General features: G+C 37.4%; 3 protein-coding genes across 4 annotated transcripts; all 3 read right to left on the reverse strand.

The window, feature by feature from the left end:
* Positions 1 to 478: 478 nt before the first annotated feature.
* On the reverse strand, positions 479 to 5,334 carry mrpl35 (mitochondrial ribosomal protein L35). The gene is made up of 4 exons (XM_077238380.1): positions 5,229 to 5,334; positions 4,566 to 4,725; positions 861 to 1,005; positions 479 to 721 (listed from the first exon to the last, which is right to left on the reverse strand). Exons 1-4 carry the CDS (start codon positions 5,257 to 5,259, stop codon positions 533 to 535), a joined length of 525 nt encoding a protein of 174 aa, XP_077094495.1. The 5' UTR covers positions 5,260 to 5,334; the 3' UTR covers positions 479 to 532.
* Positions 5,335 to 6,064: 730 nt separating this feature from the next.
* LOC143746525 (uncharacterized) lies at positions 6,065 to 13,738 on the reverse strand. Its single transcript, XM_077238381.1, has 10 exons — positions 13,625 to 13,738; positions 13,343 to 13,435; positions 10,002 to 10,145; positions 9,777 to 9,915; positions 9,596 to 9,684; positions 9,139 to 9,202; positions 8,531 to 8,619; positions 8,226 to 8,338; positions 7,868 to 8,024; positions 6,065 to 6,737 (listed from the first exon to the last, which is right to left on the reverse strand). The coding sequence occupies exons 2-10, from the start codon at positions 13,389 to 13,391 to the stop codon at positions 6,580 to 6,582; spliced, it is 1,002 nt and encodes a 333-aa protein (XP_077094496.1). The 5' UTR covers positions 13,392 to 13,435; positions 13,625 to 13,738; the 3' UTR covers positions 6,065 to 6,579.
* Positions 13,739 to 15,150: 1,412 nt separating this feature from the next.
* Positions 15,151 to 22,099, reverse strand: nt5c1ab (5'-nucleotidase, cytosolic IAb). Of its 2 annotated transcripts, none has more exons than XM_077238426.1 (6): positions 21,838 to 22,099; positions 20,332 to 20,499; positions 20,041 to 20,170; positions 17,751 to 17,873; positions 17,477 to 17,661; positions 15,151 to 16,092 (listed from the first exon to the last, which is right to left on the reverse strand). In XM_077238426.1, the coding sequence occupies exons 1-6, from the start codon at positions 21,919 to 21,921 to the stop codon at positions 15,712 to 15,714; spliced, it is 1,071 nt and encodes a 356-aa protein (XP_077094541.1). In that variant the 5' UTR covers positions 21,922 to 22,099; the 3' UTR covers positions 15,151 to 15,711. The 2 variants fall into 2 exon arrangements, with proteins under 2 accessions (XP_077094541.1, XP_077094542.1); XM_077238427.1 differs by lacking the exon at positions 21,838 to 22,099 and adding an exon at positions 21,529 to 21,673.
* Positions 22,100 to 22,364: the final 265 nt, after the last annotated feature.

The raw sequence follows: 22,364 nt of genomic DNA on the forward strand, positions 1-22,364 counted from the left end.
GGTGGAAAAATATGATACAGGAGGAAAAAATATATTTCAATGCTTTTGCGTTCCCTCACAAAGGTTTTGCGTTTCCCGAGAAATTTTGCATTCGCTCGCAAAACTTTTGTGTTCTTTGCAAAGTGAATGCAAAGTTTCTCAGGGGAACGCAAAACTTTTGAGAGAGAACGCAAAAGCATTGACATCCTTTTTTTTCCCTTCCATCCAATTTTTGTTTTAATTTTAATTTGGTTTTTTTAAATCAGCTAATCAACTAACAGACCAGTTAAAAAAAAAATATATATATATATATATATATATAAATACAAAAACGTATCCACCCATTTTAGAGGATGCACATTTTTCAAATAAATAATTTTTGAAATTTACACAATAGAAATAATTTATTTAGATGCATTTACAGATGAAGTATCCTCAAAAAAATTTCAACCGTGAAATCATACACACGTTTCAATAGAACACAACAGAAATACAGATACACGTATCAGACACATCTTTATTGGCTTGAAAATTGAATTAAGTCAGGAGGGTTTTACACCTTCAGGTTCACTCTATCATGGTACTTCTGGTACGGGTCGTTGAGGTACCAGTTCCTTCTTTTCCAAAAGGATGTTGTCATCTTGTCCAGCAATTTACATTGAGTTTTATTACAGAACACATGTTCTCTCAGCCGCTTCTTTCGTGCTGCTGACTTTTTCCACAGCTTTTTCTTATATCCAGCCTAAAAAAACAACAGCATGATTTAACACACAAAGAACAAGTTTCAGTTTAGGTTATTTAACTAACAGCCTGGATTTACAACATGATGCCAAATAATTGTATGACAAGAAAGCTCTGAACAATATGTGAGCATGCTTTACCTTTCTCCTCACCCACAGGCCACAGTGGAGCCTGAGAAACCTTTGAACCACCGACTTCACAGACTTCCTCTTGCCTTTCCTCAGACTGTAGTAAGTTAAGCTCCTGACTGGCTGGAGCATCAATGAAGGGATGAGGGGAGTTACGCTGCAGAAAAGAAAACCTCATCATTACAAAAAAAAAGCTAATCTTAAGTCAAAACAGCTATTCGGGCAGATAAAGCTTGGGAACATATAGGCAAACCTTGGGGAAAATAGCTTTAGCTAAACCTCTGAAGCTTGTGTGTAATTGCTTTTAACCACCTGGTTTTTTAACACAAGCCAATTTCATGAGAATATGTGAGAACTCGGATTCATTTGATGCTATTGGTACATAACTGGAAGTATAAATGGTGAATAGTTTCAAAACAAATTATGAAACTATTTGAGCTATATAAACAGGGGCAGGTTTCACAAAGATAGACTTTGACTATGGCTTATATATAGTAGATAGCAGGCTTGTGCAAAATTCAGAATTTCAGAATTGGCCTCCATTCAATTCATGAATTGGAATTTGAATTGAATTGACTCCGCCCCACAGGAAGTTAAATTTGAATTTGAATGACAAGAAGTGGAATTAAATTCATGGCAATTCAAAGAAATTCTACAGTCACACATAGGGTGACCACCATCAAACAAACCAAATGTGGGACGATTACTAAGTTTGTGTGGGACATGCTACCAACACTAAAACATAACCTGAAACTGTTATATAATGTCTATTTAACTTAATACAAACATTTGTATTCTGCATTTCAGCTGATAAAAATACTTTGTTATTTAGTCCCTTCCAGACAACACAATTACATCACAATGTAACATAACATGTCTTTATTTTACTTGCCATTTAAATTCAACATCACTGAGCAAGGCAGCAGTCATCATGCAGATCACTGTTTCTGAAACAGTTCTGACTAAGTCCAACTAAAATCCAACAAAATAAATAATGAACAAATAAAATATAAAACAACATGAAATTAGTTTATTGACAGCCTTATATATTAAGAATATATTACACCAAACACTTTCATATGTTTAGAAAGGATGTGAATTAAAACAACTACAGCAGGCAATAAGTTGATAAATTCTGTTAAATTAAAATTTTAATTTACCAAATTATCCATTTGTTTTCTGACAGGGAACACATGAACGAATCACCGCTCAACATTTTGATTGACAACCCACTAGTGACCGTGTTTACTCCTTTCTTTTGAACCATTGGATATGATTTTAAAAACGGCTGTTGTATTTGTACTTCTGACGGAGCGCTGTTAAATATAGGTCAAAAACTACGCCGCAAAAAGAATAAATAAAATGCTTTCCTAAAAAGGCAAAAGAACGCATGCACATTTTCTTAATATGATAATTAAAAACAAACAGAATGATAAAAATGTGGGACATTTTCTCAATATGCGACGTGGGGGACAAGGGGTGAAAATCTGTGCGGTACAACACAAAGCGGGACGAGTGGTCACCCTAGTCACACAACAGAAAGAATATGTTGAATCTCACATACATTCAGCGTAAGGAAGGTTACTTTGGAAATGTAATTGCTTACTGTTATAAGTTACCCATTATAAATGTGGTTTGGATTATTTTATTTGGATTACTTTATCAATGTAAATCAATTTCCTTTCAATTTGATTAGTAACTAATTAAATTACACATTCTACCTCAGTAATACAACTAAATACAATTACATTCATTTTGGAATTCAATAACATAATTTCATTAGTTAACTCACTCCTCAACCCTGCATACATTTTGTTCTAATATATATATATATATATAAACAAATGTCCACCTAAAATTCTAAAGTCCTTCTAAAGATCTACTAAAGTAATTGTGGGCGTCATGTTCTATCATGTTCCATAAAATTACAATTACAATAAATTAAGCTTAATTATTTGTTCTGTGACTAGAGCTTTTAACATTCATCGCTGGGGGAAAATATTTCCTGTTAATGTAATCTGTACAAGTAGTTCAAACTAATATAATTTATAGAATATGTAACGCAATCATATCTGACATATACTGTAAAGCTTCATTGTTAAACACTTCACTTAAAATATCTATATGAATTTCTTAGAACTTGTTTTGAATTGCAATTCTGCTTCCTTTAATTCAAATTCAATTCAAATTCAAGAATTGAATTGGAATTTAGGAGTCATTCTCAATTCAATTCTGAATTGTGCACAAGCCTGGTAGATAGTCAGACTTCAGATAGACATCTAAATCAGACCGTTGCACAAAGCACTTGAGACTCTGACTACACTGCATTCTGGGTAAAATAAGACACTTTTCAAAACTAAAAACATGGCGGATCAAGTAAGCACATTCAACCGCTCAGTGCAGTTTACCACAGCAGAAAATATGTGTTTGTTGGAGGAGTATAACAGTTACAAGGACACTTTACTTGGGAAATTTTGTGGAGAACGTAGTAACAAGAAGAAATGTTTAATTTGGAAAAAGATTGCTATGACAGTTAACAGCTTTAATCCGACTGTTGAGCGGAGCGTTAAAGACGTACAGAAAAGTCCTCATTATTATATATTTCCAGTAAGTTACTGCGGCCCCTAAAAACCCTTTCCCTTCTCATAGCTCTCTCCATAAAGTCGTCAGCAAACCACAAATTATGAGCCATTTTCCCTTTTCTTTTGGCTGTTTGTAATGTAACTGATTGTTACTGCTGGTTGCCAAGGTAACAAAGTCTTAGACATAGGTTAGCCTGGGGGTAAGGTGTCTAATTTTTTTAGTCTAAATTAAGTCAGTCTTTATTTTTGTGAAACAGTCTAACTTGCATTAGACTAGTCTATGAGCAAATTTTAGACTTGTCTAACACTATAGACCGGTCTAAAATAGCTGTGTGAAACCGGTGTTTATGATTGACAAAAATATAAGAAATACCAGTCTGCATCAAGCTGCATAACGGACTGCAATATTCCATAAAAAAATATTAATTGTCCTTTTTGATTTCATGTTGTCACTTGTCCACGTCGGAGATTAATATTTTGTAAATAAAGTGGTAAATTGTGTTTTTTGTGGAAACGTGAGTCACATGGATTACTTTAATGATGTCTTTACTGACTTTCTGGGGCTTGAAAGTGTCAGTTGCGTAGCTGTCAATGGAGGGACAGAAAACTCAGATTTCATCAAAAATATCTTCTTTTGTGCTCTAAAGATGAACGAAAGTCTTACGGGTTTGGAACAACATGAGGGTGAGTAATTAATGACAGAATTTTCGCTTTTGGGTGAACCATCACTTTAAACTCTAGATCAAACTCTGAGTTGACAAGAAACGTTTACACTGAGCGTTGTGAGCCCGCTGAACCTGACCTATTCCAGATTGGATTTGTATAGTTTTGTCAACTGTAAACTTACCCTGAAAAAAAAGTTTGTTCAACTAGCTTCATGCAACAGGCCTCTGGGGGAAAATCATTCTAAAGGCCCATTCACGACAAAGGATGATAACTTCAATAATAAAGTTTTAATAATCATTCTTATTCTATGAGAATAGGGAAGGACACAGCTATAATGATGACGACACAAGGGAACAATATTGTTGAAATCACTTTTAGAAGGATTTTTTTTTCCAGCTGATGAATGATAAAAGCATTGACAGCCAACAGACAGACTGACAAATGTGTAGTTCAACAGGCAATGTCTTACCGACTCAGCAGGCCAGTGTGTTGTACGGGAGCAGTGTGAACCGGAAGCAGTGGTCTACAGACATGTCTCTGCACTACAGCTGAGAAGCGAGCTGTCTGAGTGAGTCTGACAGCAGGGGTGAGACAGTCTCTGCCGACAACTGACAAGGGTCTCAGCAAACCTGAACATCAGAGGAGAAATGAACAGATTACAGCCAAAAATACCCCTTATGAAAATTACTACTACTACTAAAAAAACTAAACATAGTTAAACCATGGTAACCACAAATTAACAATCGTTTTACTACAAAAATGTTAACGTTACTTACTACAAATAAAAACAAGAAAAACGTGGTTACTAACAATAAAAAGATTTCGTTTTCGTAAAGGTGGGGGTTTCGTGTTGTCAAATAAAAGATTTCAAATCAGCAGGACATTCTTCACATGCTACCACAATAACATAACGATAATGCAAATAAAAATATAGCATTCACGTTGAATAATATCAAATAAACTTGAAAAATACGTCCTAGAGTACAAACGGTCTCTCCACACATTGTAGCAGACATAGAAACCGTTAGACCCGTATTCCAATGCACACCAACTTCAAGAGTCCATAGAAACTCGTTTTCATTTTAGCAATATATTTGTGACATTCCAAAAATTAAATATGCACATTTCATACCTGAGAGACCTCTCGTCAAGGTGGCCGCCATCTTGAACGCCACTGACGCATCAACTACAGTGGACGGTTTGGACAAAAAGAACGCGCTGCGAGAATGCACGGAGTTGAGTAGAAAGGTCCAACCAAAGCCAACTAAAATTGATTCCTACAAAGCGAATATAACAAAAAAATATATAAAAAAATAAATAAAAAGCTTGTCACCTCTTTTAATTACGCTAAACACTCTATATCGATATATATATATATATATATATAGAGAGAGAGAGAGAGAGAGAGAGAGAGAGAGAGAGAGAGAACTATGAAGCAAAGGTAATGATAAATGATGACACTGAAATTTCAAATCTAAAAATAACAAAGCAATTAAAACAACTGCAATATGCTCTTTATTCAGCTTTTTCACATGGAAAGTATCTATTTATGCTTATTCAACAATATATAGATACATACCCTGTCTGTTCTTTTTTTGGTCCATTTTCTTTCTTTTTTTTAAATTCCTATTGAATTGCTGAGCATGTGATGTGTTCGTCTGATATAATATAAAAGTTACCTACATAGTACGCTATTTGTTGGGAATAAAGCATTCCAAAAGAAAAAGAAAAAGATAACTGATATTTTCAGGAAAGAAGCGCCACTGAGGACAGAGTGTTATTAAGGTACAAGATATAGGCATATGATGTTCGGGAAGTAAAAATGTTAGTTACTCTAATCTATCTTTCTGAAGAGGATTTGCTAATGTTTCTTTATTTTTGTCATATGACTGGTCAGATAATGAAAGTACCGGTTGGGGATTTCTGAAGGGAAGTTTCAAAAATCAAACTTGCATAGAGACACAACACTTTTATTTCAAAGTTGTGCAAAGCTGTTTATTCCAGTATACCACATTGGAAATCGGCCAAATTTCTGTTTTTAAAAAGTAATATCTAACATCACATGTTAAATACATGAAATATAAATGTACCTCCAGGACCCCAGGTAGTCAAATGTAGGGGTACCAACAAACAAAACAAAAAAACACATGTGAACAAAATAAGCTTAATCCAACAACATAGTCCAAAATTCTTTCAGTGCCATGGCTTAACTTAATATCTGGTGCAAAATTAAACAAAAGAAAACACCCCCCAAAAAATACTGAATGGTTTACTCGAAAAGCAGTCAGAATCAAATATATAAAGATGTAACTTCATAACATGGTCAGTAATAAACGGGTTTAAAAATGGAATTCAGAAAAGTGCGTCTCCATTCATAAATATTTAATAGTATCTTACCATTTTTAAGCTTAGAACAGTTCAATAAAAGTTCTAATAGAAATATTCAGACAAAATATACGCAGCTCGAAATCTATGTGGTAATGTCACCAGCCTGCATAAACAGGCTCCGCATCACAAGGGATTCCGCAGAAGCGACCAGGTGGTCTGTCTTTACGCAGGAGGGGCGTACGGGCGAGGGACAGCTCACTGTCATTATCTCTTCTCCTCCGCAGAACCAAAACGATGATAAAGAGAAGACCCACTGTAGACGAGAAGAAGAATTAGAAGAGGGTGACAACTGACCTCCTGTTAAGCACTACAGCTGCACGATTCGGGATAAAATTGAGAATCACGATTTGTTTTTTTTGCAGTCTATTTAAATTGTTTAATTAATCTGCATGAATTATTAAAAAACAGTTTGAATGATTCAATGACTCATGCATAAATAGTTCACTTGTTTCTTTACTGGCTTAATCAGCGTTTTTGAACGAATCTCTTGAATGAATGATTCAATGACTAATCCATGTTTTAAGTCACTTTTCGCCACCTACTGGTGTAATGATTTCTGGTCTCTATATGAAGCATCAAGTTACTTTCAATAGGTGATTTAGTCTGTTTTGAACGCTACCATCGCTAGACATCGGTGTTTATCCAAACTATAACCTTTTATTCCAGTACTTCTGTGATCATATGAATATTTGTAACAGACACAACCATACTGTGCTGTTCAAAAGACTGTTTGTGACACCTATACATGACAACTGCTCTCGGTCTCAGCGGCAGTGCCAACGCAAATTTGAATGTTCACTTCACTGTGATCATACTTTCATAGACAGGCGAATCATTGTCATTTAGGAATGAGATCGCATTTAGGAATTAATCGTGCAGCTCTACTAAGCATCGTCATAAAAAATGTTACGGACCAATCCTATTCCTCACCGATTAATAGATATAATAATAATGTTAGTAGCTTTAATTTGTATGACCTAGTAAAGATGCGGTCACATTTACTGTTGTCCACGGAATTTTCATGGGCAAAACCCAGTCATTTTAACGGGAATCTACACAGTAGGGAATTTTGCGTGAGTGAAACATTTCCCTAGGCAGATTTCAAGTTTTTAATGGATTTTCTGCATCGACCAACAGAAAACTGCTTGGTTTGAAAGTGACTTCTGTGTGAACTGTGCTTCATAAATCACTACACTATTGAAAATAGACTTTTTTAACTCTGTGGAAATTTTGGCGAATGTGACAAATGTGACTTAAGTGCAAACAAGGGGGCGGAACTTAGCAGAAAAACTTAATTACTGAATAAACTGAAATAGATATTTGTCACATTTTGGTTGGGGAACAAAGTTCAACGGAGAGACGATGTGATGTGAATGTTCATACCTCCTCCTCCAATAACAAGCAGTGCAATGGTAACAGGAGCAAGTTCACACGTCTCCCCAACCTTTCTGAAGAAGGTCTCCATGCAGTAACCAGGGGCCGTGCTGCCCTCGGGACAGAACGCATCAGTGGGACATTCGATCGGATTTACATCAGGACTCTGGACCACATAGACAGAGGCACATGTATTACATGACATATAATAATGACAAATATTTTATGTTGGTCATTTTCTTAGATAAACAAGGAAGTAAAAATCTAGTCTCTACAGTAAAATCTTTGTGTTCAAGCAAGAGGAACAAGTCCATTGGTAACAGTAAAGATTGTATGTGTGTGTTTGTTTAAGGAAGTAATCACTCACAGGGCAATAATGGTTTTCAGGACACAGGTCACAGTTCTCCTGGCCCCAGCGGACCTGATAGAAACCACTGCTGCAAATCTGACAAATGGTTTGAAAGGAAGGCTTGTGCATTCCTGTCAACAAAATACTGACATTATTCGCGTTTCATAAGCGCACTGGGGAAATACTGATTTACTTGTTCAACAAAGACTTTTATTCATGTACTGATCTACGCAAAAATTGATTTCGTCATGTTTTCCAAGTAGCTTTAGTCATGCGGATGACCTATCTCACTAAAGCTTTGCAACAAGGCTAAAAGAAGATACCTGGACGACAGGGCGAACAGTCTTTGGCAGCGATCTGTAGAGCCTCTGAGCCTGCAGGACAGATCCGGCATTGCGTACAACTGGAGGAACTATCAGAAAGGGAGAAGGGGAGAACTGTAACAATGAAACAAAATAAAACAACCTCTTTACAACAAATTATAACCATTTTATGGCACAATGTTTATTTCCATCAAAAGGTGCATCCATTTTTTTAAAGCAATCTGTAAAGTCTCTTCCGGCACATCCCAAAGATTTCCAATGAATTAAGGTCTGGACTCAGAGGAGCCAATTAGTGTGTGAAAATGATTCTTCACGGACCTCAAACCCATTCTTTCACAATCTGAGCCTGAAGAATCTTGACATTGTCATCCTGGAAAATGGCCATGATGGGTTGTTTTAGAAATGAAAAGCTACACACTCCATCAATTAGGGTTAGAAGAACTGTTGCCAAACATATAACATACTAGAAACAAAATAATCACTGCAAAAAAAGTGTTTGCCTACTTAAATCCAAACAGCGCTTTTTTGGGGGAGATGGGAAGTTTATATATATTACTTACAGTCTGAGACATACAGTTTATGGTGCAATGTTCAGAAAGGGAACTTACTTGCAGTACGTGCCTTGTGGACATGGGTTACACAATGAGGAATTTTGCAAAGATGTGTAGAAACCTAAAGCAATAAATAAAAAAATACTTTTCCATTTTTATTAAATGCTTACTAAATGTTTGAAATTTCAGATTACATTTAATATCTCATACATGTATTATAAGCAGAAAATACATGATCTACTCATATCTTCTTTAAGACACTTTAAGACACTTTAGAATTTGTATTAAATAATAAATTTTATATTATTACAAAAACAAAACTATTTCTAATGATATTCTATAAAATATAATGATAATGATATAAAATAGATTATAGATAACATGATTTCCCTTTATATTTCGATATGTTGTATCTGTAGTAGTTGTATGTAGTATTCGTTTTTTTCTCCACCCCTCTATATGTCAATTGATTTATATAAAAAAGCAAAAAATGAATGAACACATCACTTGTTACCCGGTGCGCAGGCCCTGCAGGAGACGGAGGCCGTGTTATTGCTGTAGGAACCAGTAGGACATGCCTGGCAGACGGGGCTTCCTGTAGAACTAATGGATAAAAAAAAATATTAGAGTCTTGGCATGGAAAGAACCCTTATGCTTTGAATAAACATAAACGACGTAATACTTTCTCCTCTCACTTGCTGTAAAACCCAGATGAACAAGGCAGACAAGCCTGCTGTCCAGCTAGAGGCTGATAGAAGCCCTGGACACAGAGAAGACAGGCTCCAGGTAACACACACAGGCCCACATCAGGACAGCAGGAACACAGCAGAGTTTCTGAGGACACAGACAGAGAAAGTGCATGTGTCAGCTTCAACATGTGTGGAACACTTTAAATCAGCATTGAATGCACATGAGCCCACCGTTATCGTAATAAGAGCCAGGAGCGCAGGCCGTGCAGGTGGAGGTGTTGAGCGAGGAGCAGCTGGGAGACGCAGTGGTCACGTTTGCACTGACTGTGGTGATCGTCACAGCAGGACTGAGTGTCGTCTGACTCATCACCGCTCCTACACAACCACAGACCAAAGAAAGTTGGAATCTGCAAAAATCTGTATTGGCTGGTCACAATCACAAAATAATCAGAATCGGACAAGAAAATTGCAATCGTGCAACTCTACTTTCCGGGGCTTGAAAGTGGTAGTTACGTAGACTGTGAATGGAGGGACAGAAATCTCTCAGATTTCATCAATAATATCTTCATTTGTGTTCTGAAGATGAAAGAAGTCTTACGGGTTTGGAACGACATGAGGGTGAGTAAATAATTACATAATTTTCATTTTTGGATGAACTAACACTTTAAAGGCAGGGTAGGTTGAAATCCCCAAAAATACTTTTTTCCAAATTTGTTTAAACTGTCTTTATATATCAATGCATAATTAAAATGTAAGTACTCTGGAAAAGAAATTTAAAAAATCGAGTGTTTGTAGTCCTCTCAGGACTGTAATAAACACAGCTCATTATTCCATTCGGGACGAAAGAAATGATTGGCTGGGGCGACTGTCACTCTCCCTCGCTACCATGGATACCACCTCTGCTGATACAGGAGCAGCCCAAATGCGCGCACCCGTTTGAAGAGGAAGCTAGTAATAACAATTATGGCAGAGAAAGAACAGTCAAAATTCTCGGTACCTGCATATTGAGGCAGCGAAGTCAAACAAGTTAAAAAAAGGAAGACAGTATTTGAAAAGGCTATGAAAGAAAAGTCTTTGGATAAATAAAGAAATCATACGAGAGTCAATATCGGCGTGGCTTTCCAGCGGTGGCGACAACTGAGGGATCTCAAGGGGCTGAAAAGTGACTCCATGATGGCTTTATTTCTGCTGGACAGCTAATCTTGCTGTTTTCATTTTGATGGCATTTATTTTTTCATGAAGCATGTATCACTAGCACACGTAGCTACCTAATATAGCTACCTAACGTTACGATACATAACTAACGTTACACTGGCTTAGCTATGACAGTGTAACTTTGTTACTGTTAGTGAGCCAGGGTTGAGACGATAAATAAGCAATAGGCCTATCTGCAGTTGAAAGCTGTTTTGTTTAATTTCGCCAAATTTAACTTTAGGTTAAAAAGTTTAGGGGATCTGTTTTTATTCCTAGCTTTACCCTCTGCCTAAACTTTGTTCCTATGTTCACCGTGAACTCTACCTGCTCCGTTTTTTCACGTTTGGTTTGTTGTTATATGCTCTACATATGTTTACCTATGTCTTTGTGTTGTATCTGTATGTGTTATACAATATATGTTGTGTGTGTGTGTGTTATATTATCTTGTGTCTGCAATGCAGTTGTGAGAAGGTGTTTGAGTGTATGTTACTCAGTTTATCTGTAAACAATACATTTAAAAAATGTGGTGATTTAACTGTTATGGTGATTTGCTTGTTTTTATAGTTATGAGAAAGACAAATCAACGTCCAAGCCATCAAAAAGTGGATTTACAAGGCCACCACCCCGTTTCCACTATATTCGCGGAGTCTCTTCTTTCTGACAGGATAGACTTTAATCTTGTGTCGTTCAGTGAATGAATGACAGTTTGTACAACAATAAAGTTAGTTATTTTATTACTTGTGATTCTGACATGATGTCACTACATGCACTGCGCTCCTCTCTGCTCGGTGCTGGTAATCGCGTCCGACTCTTCCAGCTGAGGGAACGGCCGGGATCGCGCGTTCATGTGTTTTGGGGGCGTGGCTTTGGGAGGAGCCGAGAAGGGAGGGGGTGGGAGTTAATGGAATAATGAGCTGTGTTTATTGCAGTCCTGAGAGGACTACAGACACTCGATTTGTATAATTTCTTTTCCAGAGTACTTACATTTTAATTATGCATTGATATATAAAGACAGTTTAAACAAATTTGGAAAAAAGTATTTTTGGGGATTTCTACCTACCCTGCCTTTAAGTATACTATACATATATTTTAAAGCACAATAAAAGTCACAAATAATACATTATTTCTGGCTTATTTTGGCTCAATACTGCTCAACCTTTTGAAAAGGTTGGTTTAAAGGTTTATTGTAACAGCATCACATGAATCATGCTTACATTCCTTCAACTGTGTGTGTGGTTTTTTTATTGTCTCTTGGTGTATACTCTAAATGGCACAATATGCTTGTTAACCATCAGCAAAAAGGCAAACAGAGTCCTTATTGTGAGCGTAATCATATTAGCCATGAGGCCGGTCACCCTCAGCGACACAAGCTCCCACTGAAGAAACACAATTATTCTGAGGGGACGCCGGTCATATGACTTGATTTCACTCCAGAAATACTAAGTGAGGGACCCACGAACCATTTCTCTGTTTGTTCTTTTCCAAGCCTTTGCAACTAAGAGACTCTGAAAAATATGTTTTACTTGACTCTGACTGACATGTTATGATACTTTTCAGCTCATTTTAACACATTCTTACTTTAACACATTCTTTAAAATACACACATGAAGAGGTTGACAAATCATATAGACAAATGGATGAATCAGGGGTCAGAAAAAACTAAAAATGTCACACTACAGAAAACTGACGTCACTGCATGCCATAATGCCAATAACCCAAATACCGTCTGTGTTTACTGTTTACAGCAGAGTTATGGATTTTGCCCAAAAGATTTGGACATATTTTTAGGTTAAGGCCTGTTAGATTTCACAAAGAATGTTGTTGGTAAAACCCCTCAAACTAAAGTGGTCTCTGTACTGAAAAACTGATGCTCCACCACTTCTGGTAAATGTATTTACAAAAGTTAAAAATGGTGAAACCTCGGGTTAATTTGTTGCAATCAGTAAAAGTGGTGTACAATTATTTTAAATGGTCAAGACCCAAACACGATTTACACACCCCTTTACACACGTATATCTATTTTTCCTGATATGAATATTAAACATTAGGCTAATAAAATAGATAGATAGATAGATAGATAGATAGATAGATAGATAGATAGATAGATAGATAGATAGATAGATAGATAGATAGATAGATAGATAGAATAATGGGTGGGGACATGTTGTCAAGTAGTAGATACAGAGAGAATATCTGACATTCAATAATAATCAATAAACAATAATCAAACATTCACAAAGCGAGATGTTGCTGGCGTTCAACAAGAGAAACAATTTAAATATTCCATTGTATGTTTTAAAATATTATCTAAATAATAAAAGAAAAATAATAAAATGCGTTATGAAAGTCTCAGATGTCCCGTTGATTTGGAAACTCACCCAAAACACAAGCGGCGACGAGAACAGACAAAACCCCCAAACGCTCCATGATCCAGCGATTTACTTCAAGAGTCCCCACATCTGTTTATCCATCTGCATTCATCACGGTACACGACAGCATTGGTAAAATAGTGTAATATTGGAACTACTTAAGATTTCTTCTCTCGCTCTCATTCCCTCTCTCATCAAAGTCATATGAGACTAATCATGTGATCGCATTCCTAAACACAGACTGCGAAACGTTACTTGCTATTATTACCTTACTATTTTATTTATGCAAACCTCCTATATACATGAACTAAACTATAAGCACGACCCAGAAGTTAGTCGTAATATTTAAAGTGGGTGGAACATTAACCAGCTGGACGCGAGTTAAAAGTCCAACAGAGTTTCTCAGAGATTGTTTTGTTGTTTTGAAGTCCCGCCCTTAAAACAGGACCTTAAAGTTACCATGGTAACCGTACGGCAAAATACCATGAGAGATACCTGAGAGATTCGATTTTTAATCATTTTTTGCTTTACACAAGTGACAGTAGAAAATTATCAAAGCTGGGAGAGCAACCTAGGCTGGCTTTTAGTATTTTTCCCCAGCAGTAAGGGTGGCATTCTGTGCGTTCACACCGCCGTCGGTGAGAGCGTCAAAGTGGCCGGAAGTCATTCATTTTCAATGAGAGCCGGCGGCGAGCTCTGGCGAGAGCGGCGCGGCGCGTCTTGGACGGTGAGAACCATATATGATATCTATGGTGAGAACGGCGAGGAGAGTTGAAGTCAGGTCAACTTTATGGTAATAAGCAATGACGCGGTTCGGTGGCAACCGGCGGCAACCAATCGGAATATAGAAGTGCTCCGTTTGAGAGGAGTCCAGAGAACGCAGTCCTGTAAACTTTGGTTCTGACCACATTAGTTCCCAAGCAAAATAGAGGAGGTTGATCATTTGAATTTGATAAGAAGGCGCACTACACTATTTATAGGCAATGTTTTCGCGCTAGAACGCTTTTTTTCAGCAGTAATGTAAATTATAATAGCACTTAACCATGAACACAAAAGCCACACCACACAAATGGCTTTTAATTTGTTTACTTCATTAGCAAACATGTCACTATAATTGTTAATTTTTTTCTATCGATCAATTTTCTGCAAAAATAACGATCGACATGATTGATGCTTTGTGGCCCCTTTAAATACAGTTGTAAAAATGACCACGCGTTCGATCTACGTCAGAGCATCAGAGCGTCCACGAATCTTTCCACGGCGTCGCTGGCAGGGCGGCGAGAGCGGCAAAATTCGGCGGTGTGAACGTACATCTACCTTTGCGTTCGGTATTCCGAAGTTGATATCGTAAAAATGTAAGTTCATATGAAATTTTGTTTCGGCGCTTTACCAAAAAATAGCCACCGAGTGACACACATTTTTTTTTTTTGGACGTGTTCACTGATTAATTAATTTCTGTCACAATATCACTTCTATCACAAAACAGTCGCCAACAACATTGAGTCTCAGACCATTCCAACGATATGCGTTTTGTAAAGATTAGAAAAATTTTGGATCGTATAACAAATAAATGTTCAAATAAATGTAGTATAAAACATAACACCGCCCACTAGGGGGAGGAGCCCTCTAAGGTTTTAAAGTAGCCTACCGTTTACATGGTAATGCAACTGTTTTCACCAGAGGAATTTTGAGTTTTTGGATCTTTCGAATGATACCTAATTCATGATAACTAAATATGTGATAAAAAAAGAGAGCAAAGCATTCCGCTATCAAGACGGTGGCAGTTATTCTGAACTAAGAGAAATAAACATTGTCTATTTTTCAACATACATTTCCTCTTCACTGTTTATTATGGGATTCAGTGCAAACATTGACTTGAGCATGCCCTGAGTAACACATTATCGCCACACTGCAGATAAAACCAAGCCAAATTTGAAGATAGCACTGATGAATCAAAACACTGCATAACGGATATGCACGGATAGAGGGTAGATACAGAGTAAACAGCCCTTTATGGTGAACAATCACAGAGATGGTCATTCAAAACATGACGATTGCAATATAACAGCCGAAAATATGTATGGCTAGAAGTGTTAAAGGTGATATGATATCCAACAGAGCATAAGTGCATTTTAGCTTCAGATAAGTGACACTGTGGCACAATAATTAAATAACATGTACTTTTACATTAGAACAGAAAACGGTAAAATACCAATTATAGGGCCTAACCCATACCAGTTTTGTTCTCTGTTTATTTATGGCTTGCTACAAGCAAGTGAACAACCTTCAGCGCAGAGGGTCTGTCATGGACAAACTGGTCCATTTTTGGAAGATGGAAAAGCAAAACTCACATAGTCACATAGTCCACAGACCAGTATTCACACTAGCTGCTTGGCTGAGAAGTCTTTTTTTACTTCCTTCCCTGTCTTTGATGGAAACCTCTGGGCAATTCCATAGGGAACATGAGCCGCCACAGTTCCCAGTTCTGCCGCTCCCTCCACGTGGAACATTTGATCATCGAAGAAGATGTGAGGCCTGATCTTTTCCAGCATGGGGCCTTTAGGGGCTCCTGCAAGGAAGAGAGCCTCGTCTGTCTCCAGGCCCCATGAACGCAGCGTCTTGAGGGCCCGGGTGCCTGAACTGGCTGCACTGCGAGCTGTGACCAAATAGGTCCGGATGGGACAGTCCAAGCGCTGGCCTTTGGCATAGAATTTCTGTTGCAGTCTCCCCAGAGCTTCCAGGAACCCTTTAAGTGGTCCCTATATATATATATAAAAAAAGATAATTTCTGTCAGAAATAGGGTCATCACGGTACCAAAATTTCAGTAGTCGGTACCAATACCAGTAAAATTACAAGGTTCTTGGTACCAATTTTGGTACCAGAGCATAAACTGTTCAATGGTACTCGTCTGTTGGTTATCAGTGTCAATCATAGCAGTTTCCGATTCAATCGCACATTTAAATTGTCAATAATCTTGTGATTGGTGCCTCGATTTGGAAAGATTGGAAATGAGCTTGAATGGGCTCTTCGCCAGACTAACTTGCAGAGCAAATCTAAATTTGCTGGAAGTTTGTCTGGGTTTTCGCAGGCTAGTGCAGCTCACGTTAAACAAAACAAAACCTTTCCAGCAGCGTTAAAGGATTAGTTCACCTCAAAATGAAAATTTCCTAATAATTTACTCACCCCAATGCCATCCAAGATATCCATGTCTTTCTTTCCTCAGTGGAAGAGAAATTAAGTTTTTTGAGGAAAACATTTCTGGATTTTTCTTCGAAAAATGGACTTCAACCGCTGGCGCCCGCGACATTGACAGTGACCTTTCAACGTGATGACGTAGTTCCCGGCGCGTTGCAGATCAGCTCAATCCAAACAATTGTAGTTAAAAAGTATATATATATATATATATATATATTTTTTTTTTTAAATGACCTATCGTTTCGCGAGATAAGACTCTCATCCTCAGCTGCAATCGTGCACAGGCTTTTTAAGCACTTAATAGACCTTTGAAACTGCATTGATTTGGACTTCAAAACACTTGTTGTCATTGAAGTCTATTATTCGAAGAAAAATCCAGAAATGTTTTCCTCAAAAAAATTAATTTCTCTTCCACTGAGGAAAGAAAGACATGGATATCTTGGATGGCATTGGGGTGAGTAAATTATTAGGAAATTTTCATTGTGAGGTGAACTAAACCTTTAAGCGGATTCTGGCTAACTTACTGACTAGCGCCACTGACAGGCCACGCGCTCAACAGATAGGATTGTGATTGGCTACAATTCTTAACACTTGTAAAACATGCTATAAATAGAAACCTTTGGCACTCAGAAGTTCCAACAAAAATGAACGACAGCATTCGAAAGCAGCCTATCAGAGGGTACCAAATAGGCCTATACCTGGTACTGCGGAAATCCTGGTACCATCAGCTTTTTTTTTTAGTACTGACTGGTACCGATTGTACTGGTGTTCAACAGGTATTCATTGGACAACCCTAGTCACAAGTATATTATCCTCGTTTTCTTGTGAAAAATACTTGAAACGTTGAGAACTTCATTTGATTATCCAAAATGTGAATGACTTTTGCTGCAATTTAAGAATTCACGGCATGGTATATAACACTGCTATTACATTTAAATTGAACATACATGATCAAGAGGTTTATTTTCGTGGGCTTTCTCGTGTTCAAAGAACTTGTCCAGTCCGTGGGCTTTGTAAATTCTCTCCGACTCATCTGAGAAGAGAACAGCATCTCCATCAAAAGCCACTCGCAGCTGAGTCTCCGACACCTCTGTGATTTTTCCTTGTGAGAATACTGTAGCTGCTGCAATTCCTAAAAAAAGAATTTCACATTAAAACAATATTAGTATATTTATGATTCTACCGTTCTAAGATAATGACATCCCCAAACACTCCACTCACCTTCTTCAATGGCTTCTCTAACTTTCAGTGAATCCGCTGACAGATAAAGGTTGGTGTGGTATGCTTTCAGATAACCAATAGGGCTGTTGCCTCCAGTCATGCAAAAGCGCTCTATAAACAGCTCTGGAAATAACAGACAACAGAAGACATTATTTACACTTTTACATATACTGAACAAAATTATAAACGCAACACTTTTGTTTTTGCCACCATTTTTCATGAGATCAACTCAAAGATCTAAGACTTTTTCTATGCACACAAAGTCCAAAAACCAGTCAGTATCTGGTGTGACCACCATTTGCCTCACGCAGTGCAACACATTTCCTTCGCATAGAGTTGATCAGGTTGTTGATTGTGGACAGTGAAATGTTGGTCCACTCCTCTTCAATGGCTGTGCGAAGTTGCTGGATATTGGCAGGACCTGGAACACGCTGTAAGAACTGGGATGTTTTCAGCTTCCAGGAATTGCGTACAGATCCTTGCAACATGGGGCCGTGCATTATCATGCTTCAACATGAGGTGATGGTCGTGGATGAATGGCACAACAATGGGCCTCAGGATCTCGTCACGGTATCTCTGTGCATTCAAAATGCCATCAATAAAATGCACCTGTGTTCGTTGTCCATAACATACGCCTGCCAATACCATAACCCCACCGCCACCATGGGCCACTCGATCCACAACGTTGACATCAACAAACCACTCACCCACACGACGCCATCTGCCCTGTACAGTGAAAACCGGAATTCATCCGTGAAGAGAACACCTCTCCAAAGTGCCAGACACCATCGAATGTGAGCATTTGCCCACTCAAGTCGGTTACGACGACGAACTGCAGTCAGGTCGAGACCCCGATGAGGACGACTAGCATGCAGATGAGCTTCCCTGAGACAGTTTCTGCAGAAATTCTTTGGTTATGCAAACCGATTGTTGCAGCGGCTGTCCGGGTGGCTGGTCTCGGATGATCTTGGAGGTGAAGATGCTGGATGTGGAGGTCCTGGGCTGGTGTGGTTACACGTGGTCTGCGGTTGTGAGCCCGGTTGGATGTACTGCCAAATTCTCTGAAACGCCTTTGGAGACGGCTTATGGTAGAGAAGTGAACATTCAACTCACGGGCAACAGCTCTGGTGGACATTCTTGCAGTCAGCATGCCAATTGCTCGCTCCCTCAAAACTTGCGACATCTGTGGCATTGTTCTTGTGTTTCTGCACATTTTAGAGTGGCCTTTTATTGTGGCCAGCCTAAGGCACACCTGTGCAATAATCATGCTGTCTAATCAGCATCTTGATATGCCACACCTGTGAGGTGGATGGATTATCTCGGCAAAGGATAAGTGCTTACTAACACAGATTTAGACAGATTTGTGAACAATATTTGAGATAAATAGGCCTTTTTCTAAAGTATTAGATCTTTGAGTTCAGCTCATGAAAAATGGGGGCAAAAACAAAAGTGTTGCGTTTATAATTTTGTTCAGTGTAATTATAGAGAGGACTACCTCCAAACGTAAGTGCACTTTAAAATAAACCTCAACACAATCTTTTGATCACTGCAATGAGCTCAGAGGCATGAATTTAGCATCTAGGGAAACATTCTGTAGCTTTTTAAACAATGTCAAATGTAATAAGATGGTTTTTGGATTGTTCATCCAAAATTGAAAATTCTGTCATGGTTTATTCCAAACCTGCATGACTTTACAAGACAATACTTTAATATATAGCTTTAAAGAAACAATTATATAAATAATTATTTTTAATAGTATGTATACGCTATCAACTTAATACAAATATTATATTATAAAACGTTAATAATTGCATAAATAATAATAAATAATGCATTAGTTAACACGAACTAACTAGCAATATGTTTTTACAGCATTTATTTAACCTTTTTTAATGATAGTTACTAAAAATGTAATTATTAGTAAATGTTGAAGTAAACTTTAAATAAGTTAGTAATTAATAAATGCTGTAGAAGTATTGTTCATCTTATCTAATGTACATAAATTAAATCTTATGGTAAAGTGTTTCTAAATATTTTAATAATTGACAATATAAAAGCCAATTGTTTAACTCAGGTAGAAACGGTGTTAATATTTTCTCACAGTACAAATGGGGCATTATGTTTGGAAATATATAGCTGCTTTTATACATCAGGATTGGAGTCTCGCATGGGTGTGTCCTTATGTTTCAGGGGCCATGGCATTAAAACAGAGTTTGCCATGTTTCAAAGGGACACAAATTCCTGATGTTTATCCAGTGAAAAGCAGTCAGTCAAAGATCTTTTGACCTACGGTGATGATTAATTGAATTTATGAGCCGAAGTCCCACATGAGCATGATTGCTCGTCATCAGAACCACATCAAAGAGCTCTTCACTGTCTGGATACAGATCTCTGAGTCGAGCATTCACTGCCTCCACTGCCTAAACAGGACAGAAAAAGCATTTCACTCATTCCTTCTATATCCATAGAAGAGTGAGAATTCAGTAATTATGCCTTAAGTCGAGATCATTTTAAACGGAGTCATAGTTTTTCTCATTACTGATATCATTGCTGTGTGTAAGTACATTCAAACAGGTTTGACCTTAACGAAGGGGAAAGCAGGTCCGGGTGTGAATGGCTCGTTCTCATGTTGGATCTGATAGTTCAGGTAATCCTCCATTCCCTGGTGCTCATAAATGTCCTGCTCCTGATCCATATTGAAGAGGGCGCGGGAGGACACCGCAATAGTGATGGCATTCTGAGGCTTTGGCTGAATAAACATAATATTGCGTTATTGAAAGGAGTACACATATTTTTGATTACTATTTGAGTGTTATTTCAAATAGATTTAAAATGTTGTAATAAATAAATAAATTAGCCTATCCATTTACAGCTGATGCAATAAAGACAACATTGTCAACAACCAATTTAAAATAAATAGATAAGTGAAACAATGGTCAGAAACCAATTTCAAATGTATATGGATGGATGCATAATGTGCAATAAGAGCATAAATTGTTCATATAATAAATAAATAAATAACATGCAGACAAAAAAACTCAACTAATTTCAGATGGTTTTAGACAAACAGATATAAAAAATAAACAAACACCAAACAGTTACCATTAACAACATCAAATGTTCAATAAATAAAGACTGCAATAAGACCAAAAACTGCAATTAACAACATCCAACATTATTTACATATACAAATTAATAAATAGCAGTGCAATATAACCAAAAATGTCAATAACCAGTTTCGATATAAGTACTGAATAGTTCAGTACTTCTTAAACTGAATAATCAGTTTTTAGACAGAGAGATGTGTAAATGTTATTTACACAAACAAACAAACATACAAATAAAGACCAAACAATTACAATTAACATTAAATGTTATTTAAATAAATTACAGTGCATTAAAATCAAAAATGTCTTGTTTTTAGACAGGCAGGTAGATATTAAAATGTTAATAACACAAACAAATAAATAAAGTCCCAAAAATTGCCGTCAACAACATCAAATGCTATTGAAATAAAAAAATAATTTGCAATAAGACCATAAAATTGCCAGTAACAACATAACGTTAAATAAATAAACAACTTTCCACACTCTGTGGAAATAAATAAAAAAATACATTTTTGTTCATTGCAATAATACCAGCAAGTGACTTGACTTAATAAACTTTTTTCGCCGTCAATTGCTGCTTAATCTGCGTTGTTGTAATAGTAATCAAATCACGTCCAGTACAGCAACTGGTCCTAAGCGTTTGTTCATATCGCTTTTTCAATGGGTCCTACCAAACTCTGCGTTACGATTTTATCTCGGATCATAGTCCCCTTCAGTTAGCTGCCTTGCTATTTTGTTTGTTGATACAGGTTGTGTTTTACTCCCAGTTCACTGTTTTTCCTCAATGTCATCGCTGCACCAAACGCGCTCGCGCAATCGTGTGCGCGCGCGCGTCTGTTTAATGTCTCGCTGCAGGCGCGCGTGTATTTTTAGATGCATTATCAAATGCAGATTACTCTGGTGAGTTCAAAACAATGTTTTCCCATCACGACTATAGGTGCTATGTTGGTATATTATAAGGAACTTGAATACATATTTACCGGTTTAGGTTTCTTGCTAGGGCTCGATTTGTTCTCCTTCCTCTCCCAAAAAGTCTGCATCTCTTTCATCAGTGGTTTATTCATGATAAGCTGAGAGAGACTGATGGTCAGAAGAGCCCTGTCCTGTATGACCCACACACACTGAACAGTCACATCCCCTCCTGACAGCAATCAAATGAGCACACACTGCCTTCATCCTCACCAGTCGGTTTCTTCCAGGGATGAATGATGGAGGATCTCCCTGTGGCATGGACTCAGCTGTGGACGTGGGTGTGCAACAGTGCTACAGTTTACATCATCTGTGCAAATGGAGGAAATGTATTTTGGATTCTGGGGATGTTTCCATTAACTGCTGTTACGAGGCACCTAAAACACATACATGAAAGGGTGAAAACTGCATGATTAGCACTAATGCATATAATGTCTCCAAACACATACTGTACTGTATGCATTGCATTGTTCATAAGCCTAAAAATAATAATAAGGAAAAGGTTTAGTCAGGAAGAATTGTTTTAATGTTTTGAAAG

This window comes from Siphateles boraxobius, unplaced genomic scaffold (assembly GCF_051911475.1).
Source record: "Siphateles boraxobius isolate OS27281-9 unplaced genomic scaffold, OSU_SipBor_1 22, whole genome shotgun sequence".
In the NCBI taxonomy this organism is placed as follows: Eukaryota; Metazoa; Chordata; class Actinopteri; order Cypriniformes; family Leuciscidae; genus Siphateles; species Siphateles boraxobius.